The 21,551-nt window shown below is 39.9% G+C and overlaps 1 protein-coding gene across 3 annotated transcripts in view; it reads right to left on the bottom strand.

Annotated features, from left to right (window-relative positions):
* Nucleotides 1-21,551, bottom strand: part of fat2 (FAT atypical cadherin 2) — a 118,952-nt gene that overhangs the window by 49,886 nt on the left and 47,515 nt on the right. For all 3 annotated transcript variants that reach the window (XM_044363613.1, XM_044363611.1, XM_044363612.1), the window contains exons 11-16: nt 17,713-21,380; nt 16,992-17,388; nt 14,183-14,382; nt 13,141-13,294; nt 11,318-11,551; nt 5,786-6,175 (exon numbers count right to left, since the gene is read on the bottom strand). In XM_044363613.1, the coding sequence (XP_044219548.1) occupies nt 5,786-6,175; nt 11,318-11,551; nt 13,141-13,294; nt 14,183-14,382; nt 16,992-17,388; nt 17,713-21,380 (5,043 nt within the window). The remainder of the gene's footprint in view (nt 1-5,785; nt 6,176-11,317; nt 11,552-13,140; nt 13,295-14,182; nt 14,383-16,991; nt 17,389-17,712; nt 21,381-21,551) is intronic.

Genomic DNA, 21,551 nt, shown 5'->3' with positions numbered 1-21,551 from the left:
ACTCTGCAATAGAAATGGTCCGCCGGTGCCTACATTGGTATTTTTTGCTTATTGTGATGTCATTTTTTGGAGTATCTCCAAATGCTTCATATCCCTAGAATCTGTACAACCTAAGCTAAAAGGTTATGTAAGTCAATAAACCATAATAATTAATATAGGTATGATATAGGTATTGAAATTGTGTCATATATTTAAAAAAAAATACAAAAATCGGACATGTTTTTTCATCAAATTTGACTGAATAAACACACAAAACACATTGATTTCACATTTCTGAATGTAGAACATGAACAAAATATTTCTTAACATTCCATGAGTTATTTGAACTACATACATGTTTTAGTTTTTGAGATATGCTCATTTTTATGAGCAGAGTGCAAAGGTGTTTTGTTAGTTTCATCTGCAATAGACACATTTCCTCAGTGCCTACACTGGTATTTTTGCTTATTGTGATGTCATTTTCCAGAATATCTTAAAATGCTTTATATCCCTAAAATCTGTACAACCTAAGCTTAGAAGAGATCAAACTGAGATCCTTCCATCTTTTGGCAGAAATTAATTATATTTCCGAGTAAGAATAAACAGAAAAACTATTATTTGTGGCTTTGGAAATGATGTGAAAATCCCCTGTTTTTTGTTTTTTTTCTCTTTTGTTAAAAGTCTTGGCACCAAGTTCACATCAGCCTTTCCACCATCTGCCACAACCACAAGCTCTGAAAGCTTTAACTCATTTTGTTTAAAAACTGTGTTTCTTTTGTACTATTACAGTAAATAATTCCCTCCTCCTCATTCACACCATGTAAACTGCAGAGCAGAAACCACCAGAGGCTGACATCCCTCCCTCTAACAGTCATGTTTGTGCTGGTAATTATGCTAATGTCTGAAATTTATTATGGCAGTGACTTACTGCTGCATGCATGCTGTGTCTTTAATATAAACCAAAGATATGGTTTGTACACAGCAGCTCTTACAGGGCTGTTTGTGCTCCCCGCTGTCTGGTTTCTGTCAATAAGGGTTCGTATCTGTGTTCTGTGTTTTGCTCAAAGCAGTCTGAGCTCTTCCTGCTCAGTGTGATGCGACTTCTCAGAAAGAAGAAACTGGGTGAAGGTGATTTGTCATTGTCAACTTTCCCACATGCTGCACTGTGTACACACACAAACACACACATACACACACACAAACACATACACGTGCAGGTTCAGAAACTCAAACTGAAGACTTTGAAAGACCTTTTGGATGCTACTGGTAATTTAATCTGACATCAGATGAGAACACTTTTCTTGGACTGTAATCCAAAACACAGACAAATTTGAACACGTATAATTACAAGCAACCTCGGTTGTTGTACTAACACATTCCCCTAGCTCCTGATCCTGCAGTCTCTGACACCCTGCGACACAGATGCAGACAGCCGATGTGCAAACAATTCTGTTTATACACATACTATGCTTGTAGGCTCATAGATTGTGCATATAGTAGCATATTAAATTCATGTCACACATGTGGATGCATAAAGTATCATTTGGCCTCAACCTTAACCATCACAACTGCATACCAACAGACTACAGCCATGCTAGCAGCTCTGTGAGGCTGCGGTTAGCAGTGAAGATTTGCTGCCCCTTTTTGTATCATCATAAACTGAACATCTTTGAGTTTTAGACCGTTAGGTGGACAAAATTTGAAGACGTCGCCTTGGGCTCTGAGAACTCTTGATCAGAATTTTTCACACATTTCCGACATTTTATAATGTTATACAAGTGGCGTAGTCTCTTTAAGAAACAGCCCAGTGCGTAGGAAGTGCGCATGACACGTGTGTGTTTGGTCGAGCGAGTGTGTGTGACTGTGACAGCGGCGACCGGAGCACGGAGAGAGAGTGATGTTAGCGGTTTAGCTGTGACAGTATAGTACAGTGTATGTACAGTTTGAGTTGTTCCGGCAGAGAATAAATGCTGCGACTTATCAAGACCGACGCTGAGCTCCCGTTTCTTGCTTGCTACCTGTTGATAGAGTGGAGGGAGGTAACCCCGAAGTTAGCGGTGACTTCGGCCCTGGAGTAGTAAACAAAGTCTCCTCTTCTAATGCTACCCCTAAAACCAAAACTTCATCCTTAAACAGTTCTGAATGTCCTTCACTGTCTTGCCACAGCTCACAACAAGGCAACTTTTAAGGTCTAAAACTTCATCTAAATTTAATCTCACTCACCGATATCAAGCTTAAACCAAAGTAATATTTATACTTCAAATCCTACATTCAAAATCTGACTATATGCCTGCAATTTTTCTTCATTTTTTTCTCATAACTGCGACACACACACTGGCAGCGACAGACTGTAGACGAGGTGCAGTCTCTGTGATGTGCCGATCGGTTGAGTGACATAAATGCTACTTTACTGAAGAGTTGAAATGTGTCAACGCTGAAAAAAACAAAAACAAAACCAGGTGAATCCCGATGATGCACGCTTTGTTTGTACAAAGAAAACAACACGCATGGGTGTCTCGATGCACGTCTGGTTTGCAGCCAGTGTGTTTTAGTTGCCGTGCATGGTGATGATTATAAATGTCACTGTTTTCTTTGCATTGCATGTCAGATGCGTAAGGAGTTTATTCAGCTTGTTGACACTTTACTTTCAACCGCAGGCAGACAAACAGAGTGTCAGACACTCCTCTTGTGATTCAGCAACGAATTTATTTTGTCACGTTCATCCGGCACTTGCTGTAAAATATGTACAGAAAAACACCTTCTGATCCAGGGTCGGTGTGAGATTTATTTATTACAACGGCACCTTAACAGCATCCTTGAGGATGTGTAGTGATGATGCAGAGTATCCATAATTGATTTAATTCATTTGGATTCATTCTTTGGAGGTCAAAAAATAAAACTCATTTATCCATCATGGTCTCTCAACGAGCTTCTCCTGTCAGCAATGGAAAACGCAAGATCATTCAAACTTTTACAAAAATTCAACCTGCCTCCTACGCTTTGATTTGTGTTGATATCCCTACGTTTTTAAGCATGACTCGCGACAAAATCCCCTGAGGAGAGATCTGTGCCTTTTGTTTGTTCCTGTTCGGCTTGTTCAGCAGGTGTTGACAGCAGCGGCACAGTAACATTAACAGTAAGCTCTTCAAATAAACAAAAAACAGGATTTAATGCTCTATTCTACCAGATGTTTTATCACGGCTGCGCTGCTCTTCAGGGATCTTGAGATTGTAATAATTAATACAAATTCAAGCAATCCTGACAAATTTGTACGAATGTCGAACTGATCTGAAGAATGGTTAAATATTTACCACCCTCCCACATGTAACTGTAAGAAGCCAAGGTCAAATACAAACAAACATCAGTCTCAACAAACCGACATCCCTGCTAATGAAGAAATGAACCCATGTGGGGCTGATTTCCCCTTGAGTTGTCTCTAACAGAACAATCAACAAGCTCAAGCAATTTAAATCTATCACATAAAAATAATCACTTGCTTGTGATAAAGAGGTGGAAGTAAAGACATTTCAGGGCAATTAAGTCCCTAAATAAGATTCATCTCTCTAATTATCAAACTGCCAGCTGTTACAGAACTGATCACATTTAAAAATAAAACTTTCTGCACTGAAACTTTTTGCTTTTACTGTTATAAATTCCACATAAAATTAATTATATATATATATATTACAGTAAATATTGGTGCGTGTGATTGTTTAACATTAAAACAATAACAAAACAAAAACGAAAAGTTGCCAAATTTATCACAGTTTTTCAGGAAAGCAGCTGATCATCCATCCGTCTCTAGATTATCAATAATGAGGAGAGGCAGCTTTCATTAATTACACCCTAAAGCTCTGGACACATCTGCTTGAGGGTTTTATTAATTTATAAAAATTTAGAGATAAAAAAAACGGAGGAGCACAACACAACTAGTGAGATCGATCACTTCTGGAACGAGGTTCATATCTGGGTCATGTATGTGTGTGTGTGTGTGTGTGTGTGTGTGTGTGCGTGTGCTGGTAATACTGGGTTCTAGATGAATTTTCATTACTACCAGTGACATGTCTTTACACGAAAGCTGACTCAGCAGATATATTCCTCCGCGGTTCAGGCTTGTCGACGTCAACGTTCGGTGACGTGACTTCAATTATTTAGTAGTTATTCTGGCTGAGATGCTTGGAACCGCACTATGAATCAGAAACAAGGTTAAAAGCAGAGGACACTCGGGTTTGTTGTTCAGGTGGCTGGTTGTTTGTACAGTACTGAGAGAGAAAACAAAAGAAGAAGAAAAGGGAGTACAATGTGTGCTGTGTGAGAGGACGGTCGAGGGATTTATTGATCTGTACGAGTTATACAGAGAGAAAGAGCGAGTGATCAGAAGATTGAAAGTTCTTCTTCTTCCAACTTCTTCTTTTATGTTTTTTTTTCCTCTCCTATTATCACTCGGCTACACATTTAAAAGGGATCAGAGCAGCTTTCCAGAGCAGAATGTCTCACTTCTAATAAGTTCCTCGAACTCAAAACCAAAACTTTAATCCTCTTAACAACCGTCTCAGTCTGCTTTTCGGTTCTGTTACTGTCGGATTGTTTTGCTTTTTGATTTTTGATTGATTACAGCGCAGACATCCAAACTCTGCCTGAGGTATTTATCCAGTAAGACACTTGACAACTTCCCTGGTCATGCCATTAGACAAGCTTTTATACTTCTGGTTTAACTCACCTCATGAATAAAAATACATTTTCCTGCCGGAATTCGTACCAAGAATGTCAATAATCTCAACAAACTTCATGTATTCCTATCAAGGTCTGTTTATTCCTCTGGTTTAGCTTTTAATTTAGTTTAAGATTCATATCGACACATCTCAGCTTTTCAAACTTTTACAACTCTTTGCTCTCTACAAATAATGAAAGCTAATGCAGCGGACAGTGTTCAGGGAGTGTGGTTCTTCTGACCATTAAAAGGCCAGCTGCCTTTAATGGTTTACTGGCAGTGAGCCCTGACGGTCCAACATAATCCAAAAGGGCAGACTGCAGCTCACAGTTCAAACTCTGCAAGTTTTTAAATCCAGCAGGGGAGAAAACTTGGAAACTCTGGATACTTTACTTAAGGTCAGAAGTCCACTTCTCTAACTTTGGCTTTAAGCAAAAATGATAAAACTTTTCTCTTTAAAACTGAAAAGAGGACACATGATGGGCTTATTCATACTAACAACCTCTTTAAACAGTAAACCAGATGAGAGGATGTTGTAGATTTTAAAGCAGGAGAGAGGAAACCTCCAGTTTAAACATTATTATGGAGCTAATTCTAATTTCTAACTGTGCCTGAGGCATTCACACTTTGGCCTCCATCAGGATCTCGAAGGTGTTCACTTATAACACAAACAAAATATTACATGATTATTAATTTAGAGACATTACTAATTGCTGAGTGGACGCGTAGCCTCCAGCAACCTCGGAGGGAAATAGGATTAAAGCATAAATGCTTTTTATTATTGCTTCCTGCTTTGTGCTGTTGAACAAATCATGAGGATTTACAGCAGAATGTTCCTGCTGTGTTACTGCAGAATCATTAAAATCACTTCTCGATAGTTATCTCTTTTAAATCTGTGGTCTCCCCCAGTGATCAGGGGGATTTTCTCAGGCTTGACGAATCTCCTGCAGAACCACAGAATAAATGATGTAACTGGTTTCACAGGCTGAAAAGAGCTCAGTGTGATAAGTAAACTGACCTTCGTGTGTAAAATTAGTGGAATGACCCTTTAAAGAAACTTGTTCAGGTTCATTATAACCAAAAAAACTATCTTACCTGTCTGCGAGTCCAGCAGGAAGCGTCCGTCGTCGTTGCCGGAGATGACGCGATAGAAAACAGGATCCGGCCCTCCGCCGTCTCTGGTTAGAGCGGAGACACTCACCACCTCCGAACCCACCGCTAAGGATTCTGGGACCTGGGCGGTGTACTCCGAGCTCAGGAAGACAGGTTGGTAGTCGTCCAGGGAGACTACGTCCACTGTCACTGTGGCGACGGAGTACAGGTGACGAGGCAGGCCGCGGTCAGTAGCCTTGACCTTCAGCTCGAAGGTGGGAGGGGTGTCGGGGGTCAGAGGTCGCTCCAGGCGCAGGATCCCCGAAAACTCGTCCAGAGAGAAGTAACCGCTGTCGCCAGCCAGCAGGGAATACTTCACCTCAGAGTTTATACCTGCAGGAGATACAGATCATTCATTAAACATTCATTTTTGACCAGTAAGTGTCTTTTAGCACCAACATAAAAAGATTTAAAAGGATTTGTTTAACTATTCAGGTGTATTAGTTTAAAAAAACACACATTTGGCACTTTTAATCATCATTTCTTTTAGTTTCAGTCACGTAACGTGAGTATGAGCTGGATATTGGCATAGACATGCTGCTGCTTGACACCTGGATTCCTTCCTGCATTAGGAAAAACAAATAAGCCACTGAATTGCTACCGTTTTATCAAAACCACATCTGGCTTTTCACCAAGTGTGTTTATGTATAAAAGTAACAACATGGTGTCAAAGCACCGTCGTCACAGCGTGTGGAAACGCAAAAACAACACAGAACTTTCAACGGTGCAATCAAAAGATTAAAATCTGTTGAGAAGAAACTTTTATGCATGTGTTAAAAAAACAGATAATAATTATCAGACTTAAAATTAATACTCTATCTATACATATCCAGTAGATGAGACTGTTTCTGCACTGACTTGCAAAAACAAGAAAATGTCACACTGGTCAGACATGATTCTGACAAACTTGGAGGGAATATGTTTTCTAGCATCATGTAGCTTTTGTTCTCCATTTCACTGATTTGCATGTTGAAGATGTAAATAAATAGTAAACATATAAAACCCTACAAGTGGCAACGATTTTTATGACATCCACAAAATCAAATGTGGAGCATGAATGTGTTCAGCATATTTCATGGCAATCTGACATTTAGATTTTCAAATTTCTCTTGTAAAAGTAGCCGGATTGCCATCCAAATTTTTCAGAATATCTGCAAAAGAAACTTTCCGTGTTAATGCGTGTGTCCATCTGCTGCCGTTCAGCAACGGTTCATCGAGATTAACAGCTGGTGGTGCTATTTTTCCAGTCGGTGTCACTAAACCATTTAAGAAGAAGAGGACGTAACGAGATGACATCATGAAAAGAGCGCCAGTCAAACCTCAAACTGTGAAAAATGACATGATGACATTTCTGTTTGAGAATATCATGACTCTCCTCATCGCTCCACACAGATCTGATGTCACTGCCAAGGCTAAAAACTTATTTGCAATATTTTCTGCATTCCCACTCAGTTTTTTTTATGAGCAAATTAAATATTGGAAGGTTCGTCCTATCAGTGGTGCTAGAGGGACACTCAGGGAGTCACCAAAGTCTGGGACCATGGATGGAAACCTACAGCATACTTAAGCCAGTAGATGTTGAGATATATTACACAGGACTGTTGGGCTGATGGACCCACTAAATGACAAGAATCACCAGTTAAAGTCCAGTTAAATGGTGGAAAAGTCCCAATTACCACACCATTATTCCAATTAACACACAACTGGTAACACAAGACTGATGGTTTCTAGGAATGTGGTTTTAAACCTGTGGATTAAGGCAGTTCTCTATATTTTCATTAATATTTTTTGTGGATACCAGACAGTTTTACCTCTTCAGGGAGGAAGAAAAATTCACTCATGATTGAACCGCCTCACTCTACGGTATCACAGGCCTCAATGTTATCTGAAGCATCACCAGAAATCTGACTGCAGTGGGTATTTGGCTCGTTATTACAAAAATGAGGAAAAAACAGGAAGCACTGATGCATCTTCTGATAAAACACAGAGGTCTATTGTTGCCCCTCCTGGTAGAAACACTCTGGACACGCCTCCGCAGTTCACAGACATCTGCAACCTGTGAGGTTAAGTTGCAAGCAGAGTTTTACTTTTGCTGTAAGCCTAAACGTTTTAGGATAATTACGCTAATAGGTTTGCTGTGATTAGAGGTCAACATTTTTAACTCAAACAAAAGCTTCTCACAGGTGGTGTTGTTCTGACAAGCCTGTGAGGGAAGCTGAACTTTTGTGTTCATGAATTAGAAACTTAGCCTGAAGATGGTTTGACAGCTAAATGTCAAGATTTCAAAATCTTTGTTTTTAGAATTTAGAGGATCAGTGGTTGAACCGATGCTTGTCATTTCTGCTTTTTTTTTTCTCTCTTATATTCGCTGATGCATTTATCTCACAGAAGTCTAATTCTGAGAGATGATAACCGCTTCGATACCAGGAAACAATCTTCAAACTGCCAAGACAGAATCACAACATCTTGATTTCTATCTTTACCCTTTTTTACATCTTTTTTCAGCCATGGTGATGCTGATTCATTGGTCCAGACTGAAATATCTCAACAGCTACTCCATGGATCACCATAAGATTTTGTAAATACATGTATGACTCTCAGACAACATGTTGTAATGACTCTGGTGATCCCCTGACGTTTCCTCTAGTGCCACCGTGACGTTGACATCTGTGATTTTTTGCAAAATATCGCAACAACTATTGAATGGATTGCCATAAAATTCTGGTGGTACCGTTGTGTGACTCTACAGCTGACAAAAAAAACCAAAACTGATTAGTAAGTGTCTGAAATCTCAAGTTACTGCTCACGATTGAGTGTGTATTATGTAGGAGCGCTGAATGAGTGAATGAAGGAGTGATTTCACATAGCAACAGTCTCATTGAGCTACTAGCATAGCTGTAGACTCTTAGCTTTGTTGCTCCCCCTTCCACTCTTCCCCTGCAACACACACACACACACACACACACCAAAAAAAAAAAAAAACCCTTCACAAAGGTACATGAGTCATTGTTGTCTGTGAGAAAACTGCCATTATAGAGAAAGAGAACAAGCTGCTGCACATCTGAAGGAGTGGCTTACCTGTTCTGTCTGCTCCAGCTCTGTTCTGTTATTTATGTGTGTGTGTGTGTTTGGTGTGTGTGTGTGTTTGTGTGTGTGTTCGTGTGCGTGTGAAAGCCTGTCTGAATTTGTCTATCTCAGTGTATTCAGAAGCGTGTGTGTGTGTGTATATATGAGTCTACCAGTCTTTATGGTTGGAAGAATAATGTTTTTATTTGTGGTAGTATTTCTGCTTGTGTGTGTGTGTAAACTATGACTGTTCAAGTGTGAATGTGTGCGTGTCTACATGTGTAATTTAGTATACTTGTATGTGTGTGTGTGTGTACGTGAGAGAGAGAGAGAGAGACCATCCTTTGAATGGTACATCAAAGACCACACACGCCTACCAACTGAAGTTTACGACTGGTTTCAGATGAAGAAAACTGTCCGTTGTACTTAACTGACTTTACTGTTCAAACACATGAACCAACCAACTATCAAAGGCAACAAATAAATAAAACATTTAAACGCTGCAGTAGAAATTTGTACCAGACTTTGCCGGCTCACTTCTATCAGCAGAGATCGGTGCAGATCTGCTTGGTGTTTGTTGAGTGTCAAAAAGATAAAATTCAGTGTTAAAACACACAGACAGACAAGAATGACACATTTTGCAAATGAGATTAGAAAAAACAAGAGGTTTACATAAATCACAGGAAAGAGAGAAATTAAGAAAAACAGAAAGGAGGTCATGAAGAAATACACAAAGGGAAACAGAAACATAAATGAAAAAGCACATAATGGAAGGAAAGCTGGTTTGGTGACTGTAATTAAACTGTAAACTGTATGTTGGTGATCTGTTTAATCTGTTTAATAATCCTGTTTGTGACATTTCAAGGTATTTCACAAAGGTCCTTGAAAACCTTTAGTTGGATTACCATGAAATTTACAGAGACATTGATTCCCAGTGTTTCTGGTGTCCACTAGAGCACGGCTTCTTGCTTTTATTTATTCATTTTTAAATCTTGGCACCAATAATTGTAATTTAGTGCATCACAGGGACCCAAACTCATGAATTCATAATTGACCACAAAAACAAATCAAATGGTCCACCATATATGAAAAAACTAGTGTTGTATTTCAATGAAATTTACACTTTACAATGAAACACCCTTAGTAGCCCCTTCAATAGTTTCCCAAGCAAACCTTTGATGTCCTCTATGAGGTGTTTGACTACTGCTGGTGCGATTGAGCAATGTTACACAGTTACTACTTGCACGTGCAGGACGCACACGTACACATTCCTGAAGACTTCAGATGTGTAATGCAGGCAAGTCATGAAAACACAAAAGAAGAAGGTGAGCAGGTGAGGCGAGATGCAGCACAGGTCCAGGTCAACTGGAGAAAGTGAAGCAACAGTCAGAGCAAAAAAAAAACGTTAAACCTGAGGTGACATGAAGGCTGTATGACGTCTCTCAGTTTCATAACAATCCACCAATATTGTGACCAACACAAGTTCCAAAAATGTATTTCAAAAATCTAAAGCTTTAACGATTAATCGATTGTCAGAACACTAATCAGTAACTATTTGGATAACGTCTTCTGGTTCCAGCTTCTCATATGGAGCGATTTACTGTTTTTATATGACAGTGAATTGAATATCTTAATAAGGTTTTGCAAACTGACGACATCTCTGTGGCCTCTAAGAAACTGTGAATGCAATTTTTTCACTGTATTTTAACATTTTATAGACTAAACAATTAATGAAAATAATTGCAGCTCTACAACAACCGTTTATGCAAATGTTTTCTGAGAAATGAAATGCATTGATGCACAGGTTTGTTACTGTTTGCCTCAAGGACACATACAATATAATAATAAATACTCCACAAGGTACTTCCCAGTCTTACTTATCATATCAGCTTTCCTTTCAAAAATGTTCACAACATTTTTAGGCACATTGCAAACACACTCTCATTACTCAAACCCCCCTTTCATACTTTTAGCCTCAGTACTTGTAAGATTAAAAAGACGTCACACCTGAACTTGATATTAGAATCTAGAGCTGAAAACTACTTACGCACAACAACTGACAACTGACCGGCTAATGCTGCTAGGGTAAGAGTGCAGCAAATAATTACCAACACAGCTGGAATAACAAAGTGGAAAGGTATCAGGTGGGTATTTCAGAAAGCAAAACTCTACTGGGAATGGCTTAGTCGTTTATTATGTTTGGGATCAGCAATACCGCATTGAACACACATACAAAGACAAGCCTGTGCAATAGGCTTTAATATTGTTAAGGATCACTAATAACACACAAACACACACACACAGCAGGGCTGACAGGACTTTTCATAACATGTTCAGACCTGAGAGAAACTATATAATGTTCTCTATGGTCTTATTGTGTTGTTATTTAAAAACTCAGCAGCAGCCTACCTGTGTCTGGGTCTTTGGCGTATATGACGGCGATGGGCGTCCGGACCGTAGTGTTGTCGAACACGGTGACCTCGTAGTGGCTGGTGGAGAAGCGAGGTGGGTTGTCGTTCATGTCCTGGATCATCAGCAAGATGTCTGCCTGACAGGAACGCCCTCCGCCGTCCGTGGCCTTCGCCACCAGATTGTACTCGATCACCTTTTCCCGGTCCAACACAGCCAGCGTGAACAGCTCACCTGGGGAAAGGTGGGATTGATCACAATTAATACATTTATAATAAACTGACCTTATCACGATATGTACCTTGATAAAAAAATGACCTTGTTTTTCTTTTAGCATTAAAAACATCTACTTCGATGAATATTTTCATTTTAAAGGTCATAAAATATGAATACATGTATCTTAATTTGCTATTTGTATTGTATATTTATTTCCTGCTGCAGTTTATTCATAGGGATAAATACAGATTATTTATTTATTATTTGATCTTAAACTAATTAGAAAAGAGAGTGTGTAATGTGGTTTGAAGAAACCAACAAAGCTTATTATGTTTTATATTTTCATTTTCATGTTTCATTTAACACACTACATACAGGCTCATTTGTTATCAGTGTATCTAATGTTGTCACTGTTGGATGAGAAAAGAAGACTAAAGGTTCATCCTAGGAGCCTATTTAGGCTCATTACACACCAGAAACAAAATTAATGGACAGATGAAACATTGTCAACTTTGCTACAAAAATGTAATGTTTGTCCTGAGAGTGGCACCAGAGTAGAGGCCATGTTGTTACCTAAATGAAAAAGGTTTATCCTCCTTATGGAAGCTGTTTCAACATATTCATGCTAACTACTAAATGTCAAAACAATGATGTTCAAACACGCACCATTTAGCATGTTTACTAAGATAAAGTTAGCACCTATTCTTGAAGATGAACCATTTAGTATGTTAGCTTGCTAGCATGCTTCATTTGTATTTTTGGGGACTTTTTATGTCTTTATTGATAGTCAAATAGTTAAGACAGTTGCAGTTCATAGTTGACATCTTAACCTCGAGACCACCAGGGCACCCCAGCATGTGAACACACTGATGTTTAAGGTGTTAAGTGTGTTAGGAAGAAGGGGAAAACCACAGTTATTAATCTGATTGATTTGTTTTATTTGAAAGCCTGCTAGCTTTACTTGGACTGACCAGAGCTAGCATGGGTCGTGAATGGTTAGGAAATAGTTGCTACGCTACCCTAACACCACCTATTTTGCAAGGACACAAGGACCTTTTGCTGTGCTACTTTCTGATGTGAACGGGTCTAAACACTTGTTAGTGTGAATTGTTCTTCTTTGTTAGAATTAATCTAGAACTATAGGTTTTTGGGAAATCTGCTCTTTAGTTTTGCACATTTTCACTCATGAAGTGTCAACAAGTGAATATTCCTAACTATTGGCTCTGAATGAAAAGTCAGGGGATCATCAAAGTAGCAGGATTCATCCATCCAATAGTTGTCAAGATATTTCAACCTGAACCAAAGATTGGACTAGACTAACTCTGCCATCTCTGGAGCTTCTCTGTTAGCATGACTAAACATATCTGATACCTTACAGGAAATCAGTTGGCATTGAAGACATGAGACTTAGATGTTATGACATAAACAAAGCATGGTGAGTATCAGTGAGGTGCCCCTGAAAATGGAAAAAAAGAAATGTTTTTGCCTCTTGTCAACATTGAGGATCTCTGAACAGCTCCAGAGTGTCGATGGTATCGATAAAACACTCAGCGCCGCTCACTTAGAGGGCGCACTTGTGTTTTGACACCAAACAGACACCATCATACCTGTCCTGTGGTCGAGATGGAACTTGTCTGCGTCGGGACCGTGGAGGGTGAAGGAAATTTGGCCATTAGCTCCCACGTCTGGATCTGAAGCTGAAACCTTCAGCACAAACATGCTGGAGGGCGAGTTTTCCATCACCACCTCTGTGTACACCAGCTGGAACAGGAGGATAATAACAATAATCATGTCTCCATTTGCACACTGCACTTTTCTCAATAAAGCTACCGACTGCTCAATAAATCAAATGAATTATAACTGCAAGCAGCAATGCAACAACTGGGCTCCAGTCACCGGTCGTGACAATGATTTAAATGTCTTCGCACTAGTCACAATTCACTGTTGGAGAATTAAACTTGAAGTTCAGATGGTTGTAACGGAGCCGCCATCTGATCAATTGTCCCTATAGTTTAGCCTAAATCATCAAAGTCCAATGACCAAAAAAAGATGTCAAAAACTCAAGACTGGAGAAAAAAATCTGAATAAAACATCACACACGATCACTTTCCCATCAATTTCGACCATGAAATCTGTATAGAAATCTTATTTGAGCCAAAAACATTCAAGATAAATGCCCAAGATAATTCCCCTCAAAGCCTCGACCGCGAGTCACCCGTCTGCTATTCATTTCACACAGGCCATTCAATGAATACTTATTAAAAAGTTTTTACTTTTAGAAATTGACCAGTTTTTGTACTAAATTACACCATTTCCAAGCAGAGAACACTAAAATACTCCAGTGTAACCCAAACTAATGAGATTCTTTATTAGTGAAGGTTTCAGGAGGCACTGTGAAGCAGGCAGGGTGCCATTAAATGAAGACTTAATTTACTGAAAACATTATTGGTACAACTATAGATGTAAACAAAATGTGCAAAGACAATACAATTAAATTTCTGTGTCATTAACTATTCCAGTCGATTTGTACTGAGCATCTTGCAGGTGGGAATGTGTTTAACCGACAAGCTGATTTTTTTTGATGGGAGTGATGATGCGGTTGTCAATCTGTAAATGAAAACACAGAGCACCACTCGTGACCTCTTTCACCTGTTCACACAGAGGACTGTTGTCATTGATGTCCAACACGTGGACGTCCACGGTGACCGGAGTCTCAAACTTCCCGTCGGTGGCGGTGACTTTCAGCGTGTATCTATCTTTAGTCTCTCGGTCCAGAGTTTCCTTCACGATCAAACCCCACTCGCCCTCGTCCTGCTGGATGATGGCGAACTGGCCCAACGGGTCTCCATCTGCACGTGTGATGAAGAGCTGAGTTACTGGATGGTTACTGGATAGACAGATTGTTTCAAACCTTTTTAGAAATGTCTTTAGTGAGACAAAGGGTGGAAGTAACAAAGAGAAATTTAACACAATGTGGTGTTTTGTAAGTTACTAAACTATTTTCAAACTCAATATAAATAAATAAATGGATCAATTTGTAAAGGAGACAGTATTTCATCACTATAGTTTTATTTCTGACAGTGTAGAGAAGGCTTTGAAATAGAATTTAGACCTTCATGTTGGGAGATAAACTAATGAGGGGACATGACCTCTGTATTTCTAAAATTGTGGTGAAGGCTCTGTAAGAAAATATATCTAGCTGTTGTCAGAATAAAAAGGACAGAAAATGAGGAAAAGAAAAAATTCTAATAAAAAAAAAATGTAATTAGCCAACTGACAAAAGTAAGGAGACAACCCAAAAGATGACTGAAAAGTCTTCTGAACATTACTAAAATTCTACAGCTATGCTAGCGACTAAGCTGTACTTAGGCACAGAAGTGATAAAAATTAGTTTTGCAAGATTTTGGTCATAAAGCAGAAGATTGGACAAACTGTGGGTTTGTATCCCCGAGCCATCGTTTAGAGTTATTTTGTTTTTCACCATTTATTGTTTATGTAAATGATGTTTTCTTGTTTGTCTCCTGTGTTGTAATGTTTGTTGTTCACATAAAAGAAAATGAGGTGAGGACAGAAGAAACACTTTTAGTGGAAATACACATATTACAGATATGAAGTTCATAATTCATGCTGCCGTAATTTATCATGTCTAAGTGTTTGTAATGAAGCAAGCAGACAATAGTCTCTCTAACACTGAATTACCTTTAAAGCAGTACAAGTTTTGTTTTTTTTTAATTCCCAGCCTTCCTATTTAGGCAGCACAATCTTTGATAGCGAGTACCAATGCCATTTTGTCTCTGATGAATAATTCAATAACTTCTGTTTGCCATCTTGATTTTTTAGTCTTCTACTGCAGGGAAACGTTTTAACATTAAGTTGACTCACGTGGGTACTTTCTATATAATTGTTTTCTTCTTTTACCCAAAAACTTTTCTCTTCACAAATTGAGACAGAAAACTTGGAACATGTTATTTTCCTCTTAGAAAAAAAAAGCTGACACCGGCTGGTGAATATGTCCATAAGTCTGGATGTTACAGCAGGTTGCATCACAGTCAGTCAGCCACCTTGTTTGACAGGTGACATGTGAGGATTCAGCCGCCGTAGACATCTAACCTGTTCGCTGAACAAACGCTTCGACCTCAAGAAGCTTTTGATTTCTTATCAGCGGGAAAAAGTTGCGATACAGGTCTTGAGTCTGAAGCGTCAGTTTTCTTTGGCAGGAACAAAAATTGTAATTTGGTTCTGTACATAAACAGCCCACAGCACAATGAGGGAGAGATGTATCCCTCAAATAATTTAAAACACTTAATCTACTTAATCTACCCCTAAGGGTTGGTTTTCATAGCTTTTGGTCCATTTTAAGAGGTTTTTACTACTTAAAAACAAATAATCCTTTCAAAATACCTTTTTTTATTTCAGTCCATTAATTTATCCATTAATTATCCCCTTAAAATCCCATGATCCCATGACAATACATTAATTTCATGATGAGTAATTGGTAAGTTAAAGGAATTTTAAGAAAAAAATAAAGGATTCGGTTAAATGGTGCATTGAGGATAGTATTAAAGGTTGGGTTGTGGAGGAGGATAAGGGTTTTATACAACCCGACAAGAGGTTTAAATACTACAACTACAAACAAATTACACAGGGTGTATCTTTAAAGATGATCCTAGTATTATTTATATTTTTAAATTAACTTTTTTTGTAGTGGCAAGAAGTCTCTGACACATCATTTATTTCATTCTGAACTGAGAGAAAAAATATCAGTAGTAATGAATTTTGAATTTTGTTGGGTGAAGCAGCTCTGTTGTCGACACTCCTGAATAACTAAAATCATGTCCTCGTGTCAATCATATTGGTGGTGGGTAAATTTAATATCAAACGTTCAAACGTGTGTTTGTTTCATTCTGACAAGCCAGTGTCAATGCCTAACCCCACCATTTATAAATTATTCCAATGCAAATATTCCTCTGTAACACTTTCCAGAAAAACAATGTTTTGACAGCAAGCTCCTTTAGAACAGTCCAGGTTTGACTGTTTGGAGGAAAACAGAGGATTTACATCAATTCAAGGCTTTGTTGTTGTTGTTAGCTGCAGGGCATACAGTTGGTATTCAAGCCTTGTCTGCTAGTCAACCTGGTCCTCTTTGAGATTAATCTGAGGCTGAATAACATAATATCATGACTCAGTTGAGGGCGATTAAAAGAGATTTCACTTCCCTCATAAATGTCTTGATAAATCCCACAGAGTAGCAAATCTCCAACAGGACAGCAATTTGGCTGATACACACATTACTGATCACAAGTGAGTAAATGAGTGACACATAATTACACATTTGTACACACATACTCACACACACACAACTTTATTCCCTGAACAAATGCCTAAATACAAAGGAAGTCGACACACAAACCCACATTCACATCTACAAATCCACCAAAACACATTTAGACATACACACCTGTGATGTAACACGTCACTAGGCGGTTCTCCAGGGATACATCAGCATCTGTGGTCGTCATGGAGACGATGACTTCACCGGGACCACTACTCTCCACCACCGAGCCGCGGTACACATCATCAGAGAACGTCGGTGGGTTGTCATTCTCGTCTGTCACCGTCACCTCCACCAGGACGCTGGATGACAGCTTGACTTCGCCCCCATGGTCCGTGGCGACCACGTTGAACTTGTAGAGCCTGGTCGACTCACAGTCGGTCTCCTGTACGGTGGTGATCCAGCCACTCTCCCCGTCAATTGAAAACACCTTGATGATGTCCACCATGGTGTCGTCAGGAAGTGACTCCAAGCTGTAGGTCACAAGACCGTTTCTGTCTGTATCCGGGTCGTTGGCAGTCACCTAGGAGTCAAGACATGCATTTGGTGGTCACATTCAATTTTTATTTCAGACTGAAGTATTTAAAGAAATATTCTTCCCAGGAGTAAGATAAGATCTACATAATTGTTTAGCTTTTTTTGTATAAATATTGGTCTACATGTGTTTAGGGAAGTATTAGGATAAAACTAGGAAGTTCTCAATATATACTAGAATTAGTAGAATTTATAATTTGCTTTTCAGTATGGAAGACACATTTAAAGGCTTTTAGGTTGAAGCAACAAACATTTATACTTCTCCCCTTCCCACATGAATATCATATACACAACAAAACTTTCTTTATCTTACCTGGATAACTGTGGTTCCAGCAGGCATGTTTTCAGCCAGGAAGGCTCTGTATGGGTTTGCATCAAACACTGGCTGGTTGTCATTCACATCCTGGACCTGGATACTGACTGACACCAGTGATGCCACATCTGTCCCATTGTGGTTCCCCTGAGCTATCACATCTATCTGGTACCACTTTGTCTTCTCATGATCGATGGTCTTCTGCAGCAGCAAAGTTCCACTTTCTTTGTCCAAGCTGAACACTTTATCTTTATTGCTTTCAATTGTGTTCCCGTTCACAAGGCTGTAAATGAGGGGCATGTCGGAGTCCGCCTTCACAGAACCTATTTCTGCCCCTATGGGAATGTCCTCAGCGGCTGAGAAGGTGTAGAGAGGCTCTGAGAACTTCGGAAGAGGAACCTCAGCAGGAACGACTTTGACCTGAACAGGGACTGTAGAGTTGTAGAAAGGAAGGCTACCATCGCGAGCCTTGACTTTGAAGTTGAAGATCTTGTTCTCCATGCCGACAAGACTCTCTTTGACACTCACAACTCCAGTGAAAGGATTGATCTCGATAATATCTTCTGTCACCTCTTCGGCTTCATCTACAGTGTAGGTGATGTCAGAATTTTTGCCATCATCGGCATCATAAGCCATGATTTGAATGACAGGGGAGCCTTTATTTACAGTAGACTGGATTGAAACTTGGTACTCTGATGCTTTGAACTGAGGCATGTTGTCATTCTCATCCGTGAGAATAATCTTGACCGTGCAAAAGGCTACTTTTCCGCCACCATCTTTTGCCATCACTTTAATAGCTATGACTCTCTGGTTGGGGTTTTCTCTGTCTAATGGTTGTGTTGTTACAATCTGCCCATCATTATTGATTGCGAATTTTTCATCTGCAAGTTTGTTGATGATGGTGTAGTCAACACTGCCGTATGGCCCATCGTCAGGGTCGATGGCAGCCAATCGGATCACACGAGTTCCTGCCTCTGCATTTTCTGCCAACTCTGCTTCATAGATGTTTTGTTTGAAGTATGGGCTATGCCTGTTGCTGTTTATCATGTCAATATTGACTGGTGCTGTTTTCTGAAACACCCCGTCAGACACTGCCACTGTCAGGTTGTAGTAAGGATCTAGATTCCTCTTGCAGACATTAGAAAAGGAGATGATTCCTGAGGATTCGTTGATGTTGAAGTACCGACCTTCATTCCCTGAGAGGATTTTGTACTTGAGGTTATTCAGGTCACCTGTATCAGGATCTGAGGCTTGGATTTTGATGACTATGTGGCCACATTTTGCCATTTCATCCAGTGTGGCTTCATATTGAGAGCTGACAAAGTCTGGTGGATTGTCATTGACATCAGTGACATTTATGAAGACATGGGCCTCACTGCTGAGGGGAACAGTCCCATTGTCGGTGACTTTGATTTTCAAATTAAAGTAATTTGTGCTTTCATGGTCCAGCACCTGTTTTGTAATGATCAACCCACTCTGAGAGTCTATCTCAAAGAAATCAGTCTCGTTACCCTCTGTTCTCATTATCTGGAATGTCAGATCTTTATTTCTGCCAGAGTCCCCATCAGAGGCAGAAAGTTGTATCACAGAAGTGCTGATTGGGAGCCCTTCAGCAATGTTCACAGTGTATGTTAGCTTTGAGAAAACTGGTACATTGTCATTCACATCTTCTACCTCTATTTCAATGGAAGCCTCCGAAAAAGCTCCAGTCACAGAATCAGTCGCTCGAACAGTCAACACATGCATGGTCTGGCTTTCATAGTCGAGTGGGTTGGTGACAGTCAACACACCAGTTTTGAAATCAATATGAAAGTGTTTTGAGGCATTTTCCTCTTCGAGATTGTAGATGAGCCGATAGCCTTCTGGATTTCTGGCCTGGACGTGTAGTATGGTGGTGAATGGAGGAACGTTTTCAGGGACTTTCAGCGGATACAGAAGAGTCTGGAAAACTGGGTTGGTTCGATTTCTCACTTGAATTGTGAGCTGTGCCATGGTGCTGTGACTGGGTTCACCGTCATCTACAGCCGAAACTGTCAACACATATTTATTCAGAGCTTCAAAATCCAGAGGCCTTTGAAGGGATACATCACCTACATCAGGATCGATCCTGAAGAGGTCATAGTCCTCCTCGAGTGAATACATGATGGATCCATTTTCTCCCAGATCTTTGTCAATGGCAGTTGCTTGATATAAAACATCTCCTGGTTCTGAGTCTTCAGAAATCATCATCGAAAAAGGCAAATTTAGAAATTGAGGAGAGTTGTCGTTCACATCATCTATAAAAACTTTTACCTGGGTGATAGCTGTCCTAGGCGGTGTTCTCATGTCTTGTACCTTCACCACTACATCATACACATCCTGTTCTTCTCGGTCAAAGGGGATACCCGTGGTTTCAAGTACACCCGATGTTTTGGAAATTACAAACCTCCCCACTGGGTTTAAAACAGAATATAAAAGAGGCTCATTTAAATAACAGCCTGTGGCTTTGAGTGCCGCCAAAGTTTTGACTGTCTTTAGGTTTTCTGTAACGCTTGCTGAATACACTCTTTGCTCAAATCCAAGATCACTTGCTGTCAAGTTTGTTACATTTACCTTGACGATAGCTGAGTCTTTATAGAGGCCATCAGAGGCTTTGACAACCAGTTGGTAAAATGACCTAAACTCAGACACATTGCTCACAGTGATGACTCCAGTGTTGGGGTGAACTGAAAAGGCATTGTGAAAATTCCCCTCGGTGATGCTGTATGAGACTGCCGAGTCGGGGTCGTGGGCCATGACACGCACAACTTCTGTATCTCTAACAGCTGGGAAGATGATGGATTGCTCATACATTGAGGTGGTGAAGTGTGGAGGGCAGTCGTTCAGGTCCAGGACACGAACAGTGACCTTGGCAGGCTCTGCTGCATATAGTGATGGTTCCCCAGAGTCTTTTACCTGTACAGTGAAGTGATACTCAGCCTGGGCCTCAAAGTCAACTGGTGAAATTAAAGAGATTGTGCCCATACTTGAGTCTATCTTGAAGACTTTTAGGGCCTCTCGTTCAAGGATTTGATATACTAGCAGAGAATTTGCATCTCTGTCAGCATCTGAAGCCTGGATGACCAGAGGAGTGTTTCTTTCTCCCATCACCATGCTGTTAATGTGAGCTGACTCACTAATCTGCCCCAGGTAGTCCCTCTGCTGAAAAACAGGGGCGTTGTCATTCTCATCAATCACATAGATGTAAACAACAGTCCTGGACAAGGCTCCAGCCATGGTGGAAGCTGTTACTTTGAGCTTGTAGGAGGCACAATTCTCAAAATCAAGGTGCTTTTGGACGTAAATCAGCCCAGTGTATTGGTTGATATGAAATGTCCCATCTGCATTGCCACTTTCTATCCCATAATGCACTGCAGCAGGGCTGGAGGCTGATATGGTGACCACTGGTGTTCCTAGGGCACTTGATTCGCTGACTTCTTTTAAGTATTCGTCCAAAGGGAAGGCAGGTGGCGTTCGGTCGGAGATGTGGATGTGGACATGTACGGAGCAGAGGTCACTGCGCTCAGGGAAGCCCTGGTCAGTGGCCTTCACTGTTAAGTGGAACTGATCCTGAGGCTGAAGGTCCAAAGGTTTGGACACACTGATGGAGCCCAGCTCTGGATCTATGGAGAAGATGTTGTCGATATTACCTGCAGAGGGAAATAAAATAGTGTGTTACACAACTGAACCACTCCAAAATGTGATACATGTTTTGTCTTTCTTTTATTTTAGTCTACTGCAGAAGTGTCTCACATGTGTGCCTTTCATTATGTTACTTTTTAATAATAACAATATATTTGTTATCATTACAAAACATTTTA

The sequence above is a fragment of the Thunnus albacares genome, chromosome 10 (assembly GCF_914725855.1).
Source record: "Thunnus albacares chromosome 10, fThuAlb1.1, whole genome shotgun sequence".
Taxonomy (NCBI): domain Eukaryota; kingdom Metazoa; phylum Chordata; class Actinopteri; order Scombriformes; family Scombridae; genus Thunnus; species Thunnus albacares.
This window is presented reverse-complemented; position numbering and strand designations above follow the sequence as displayed.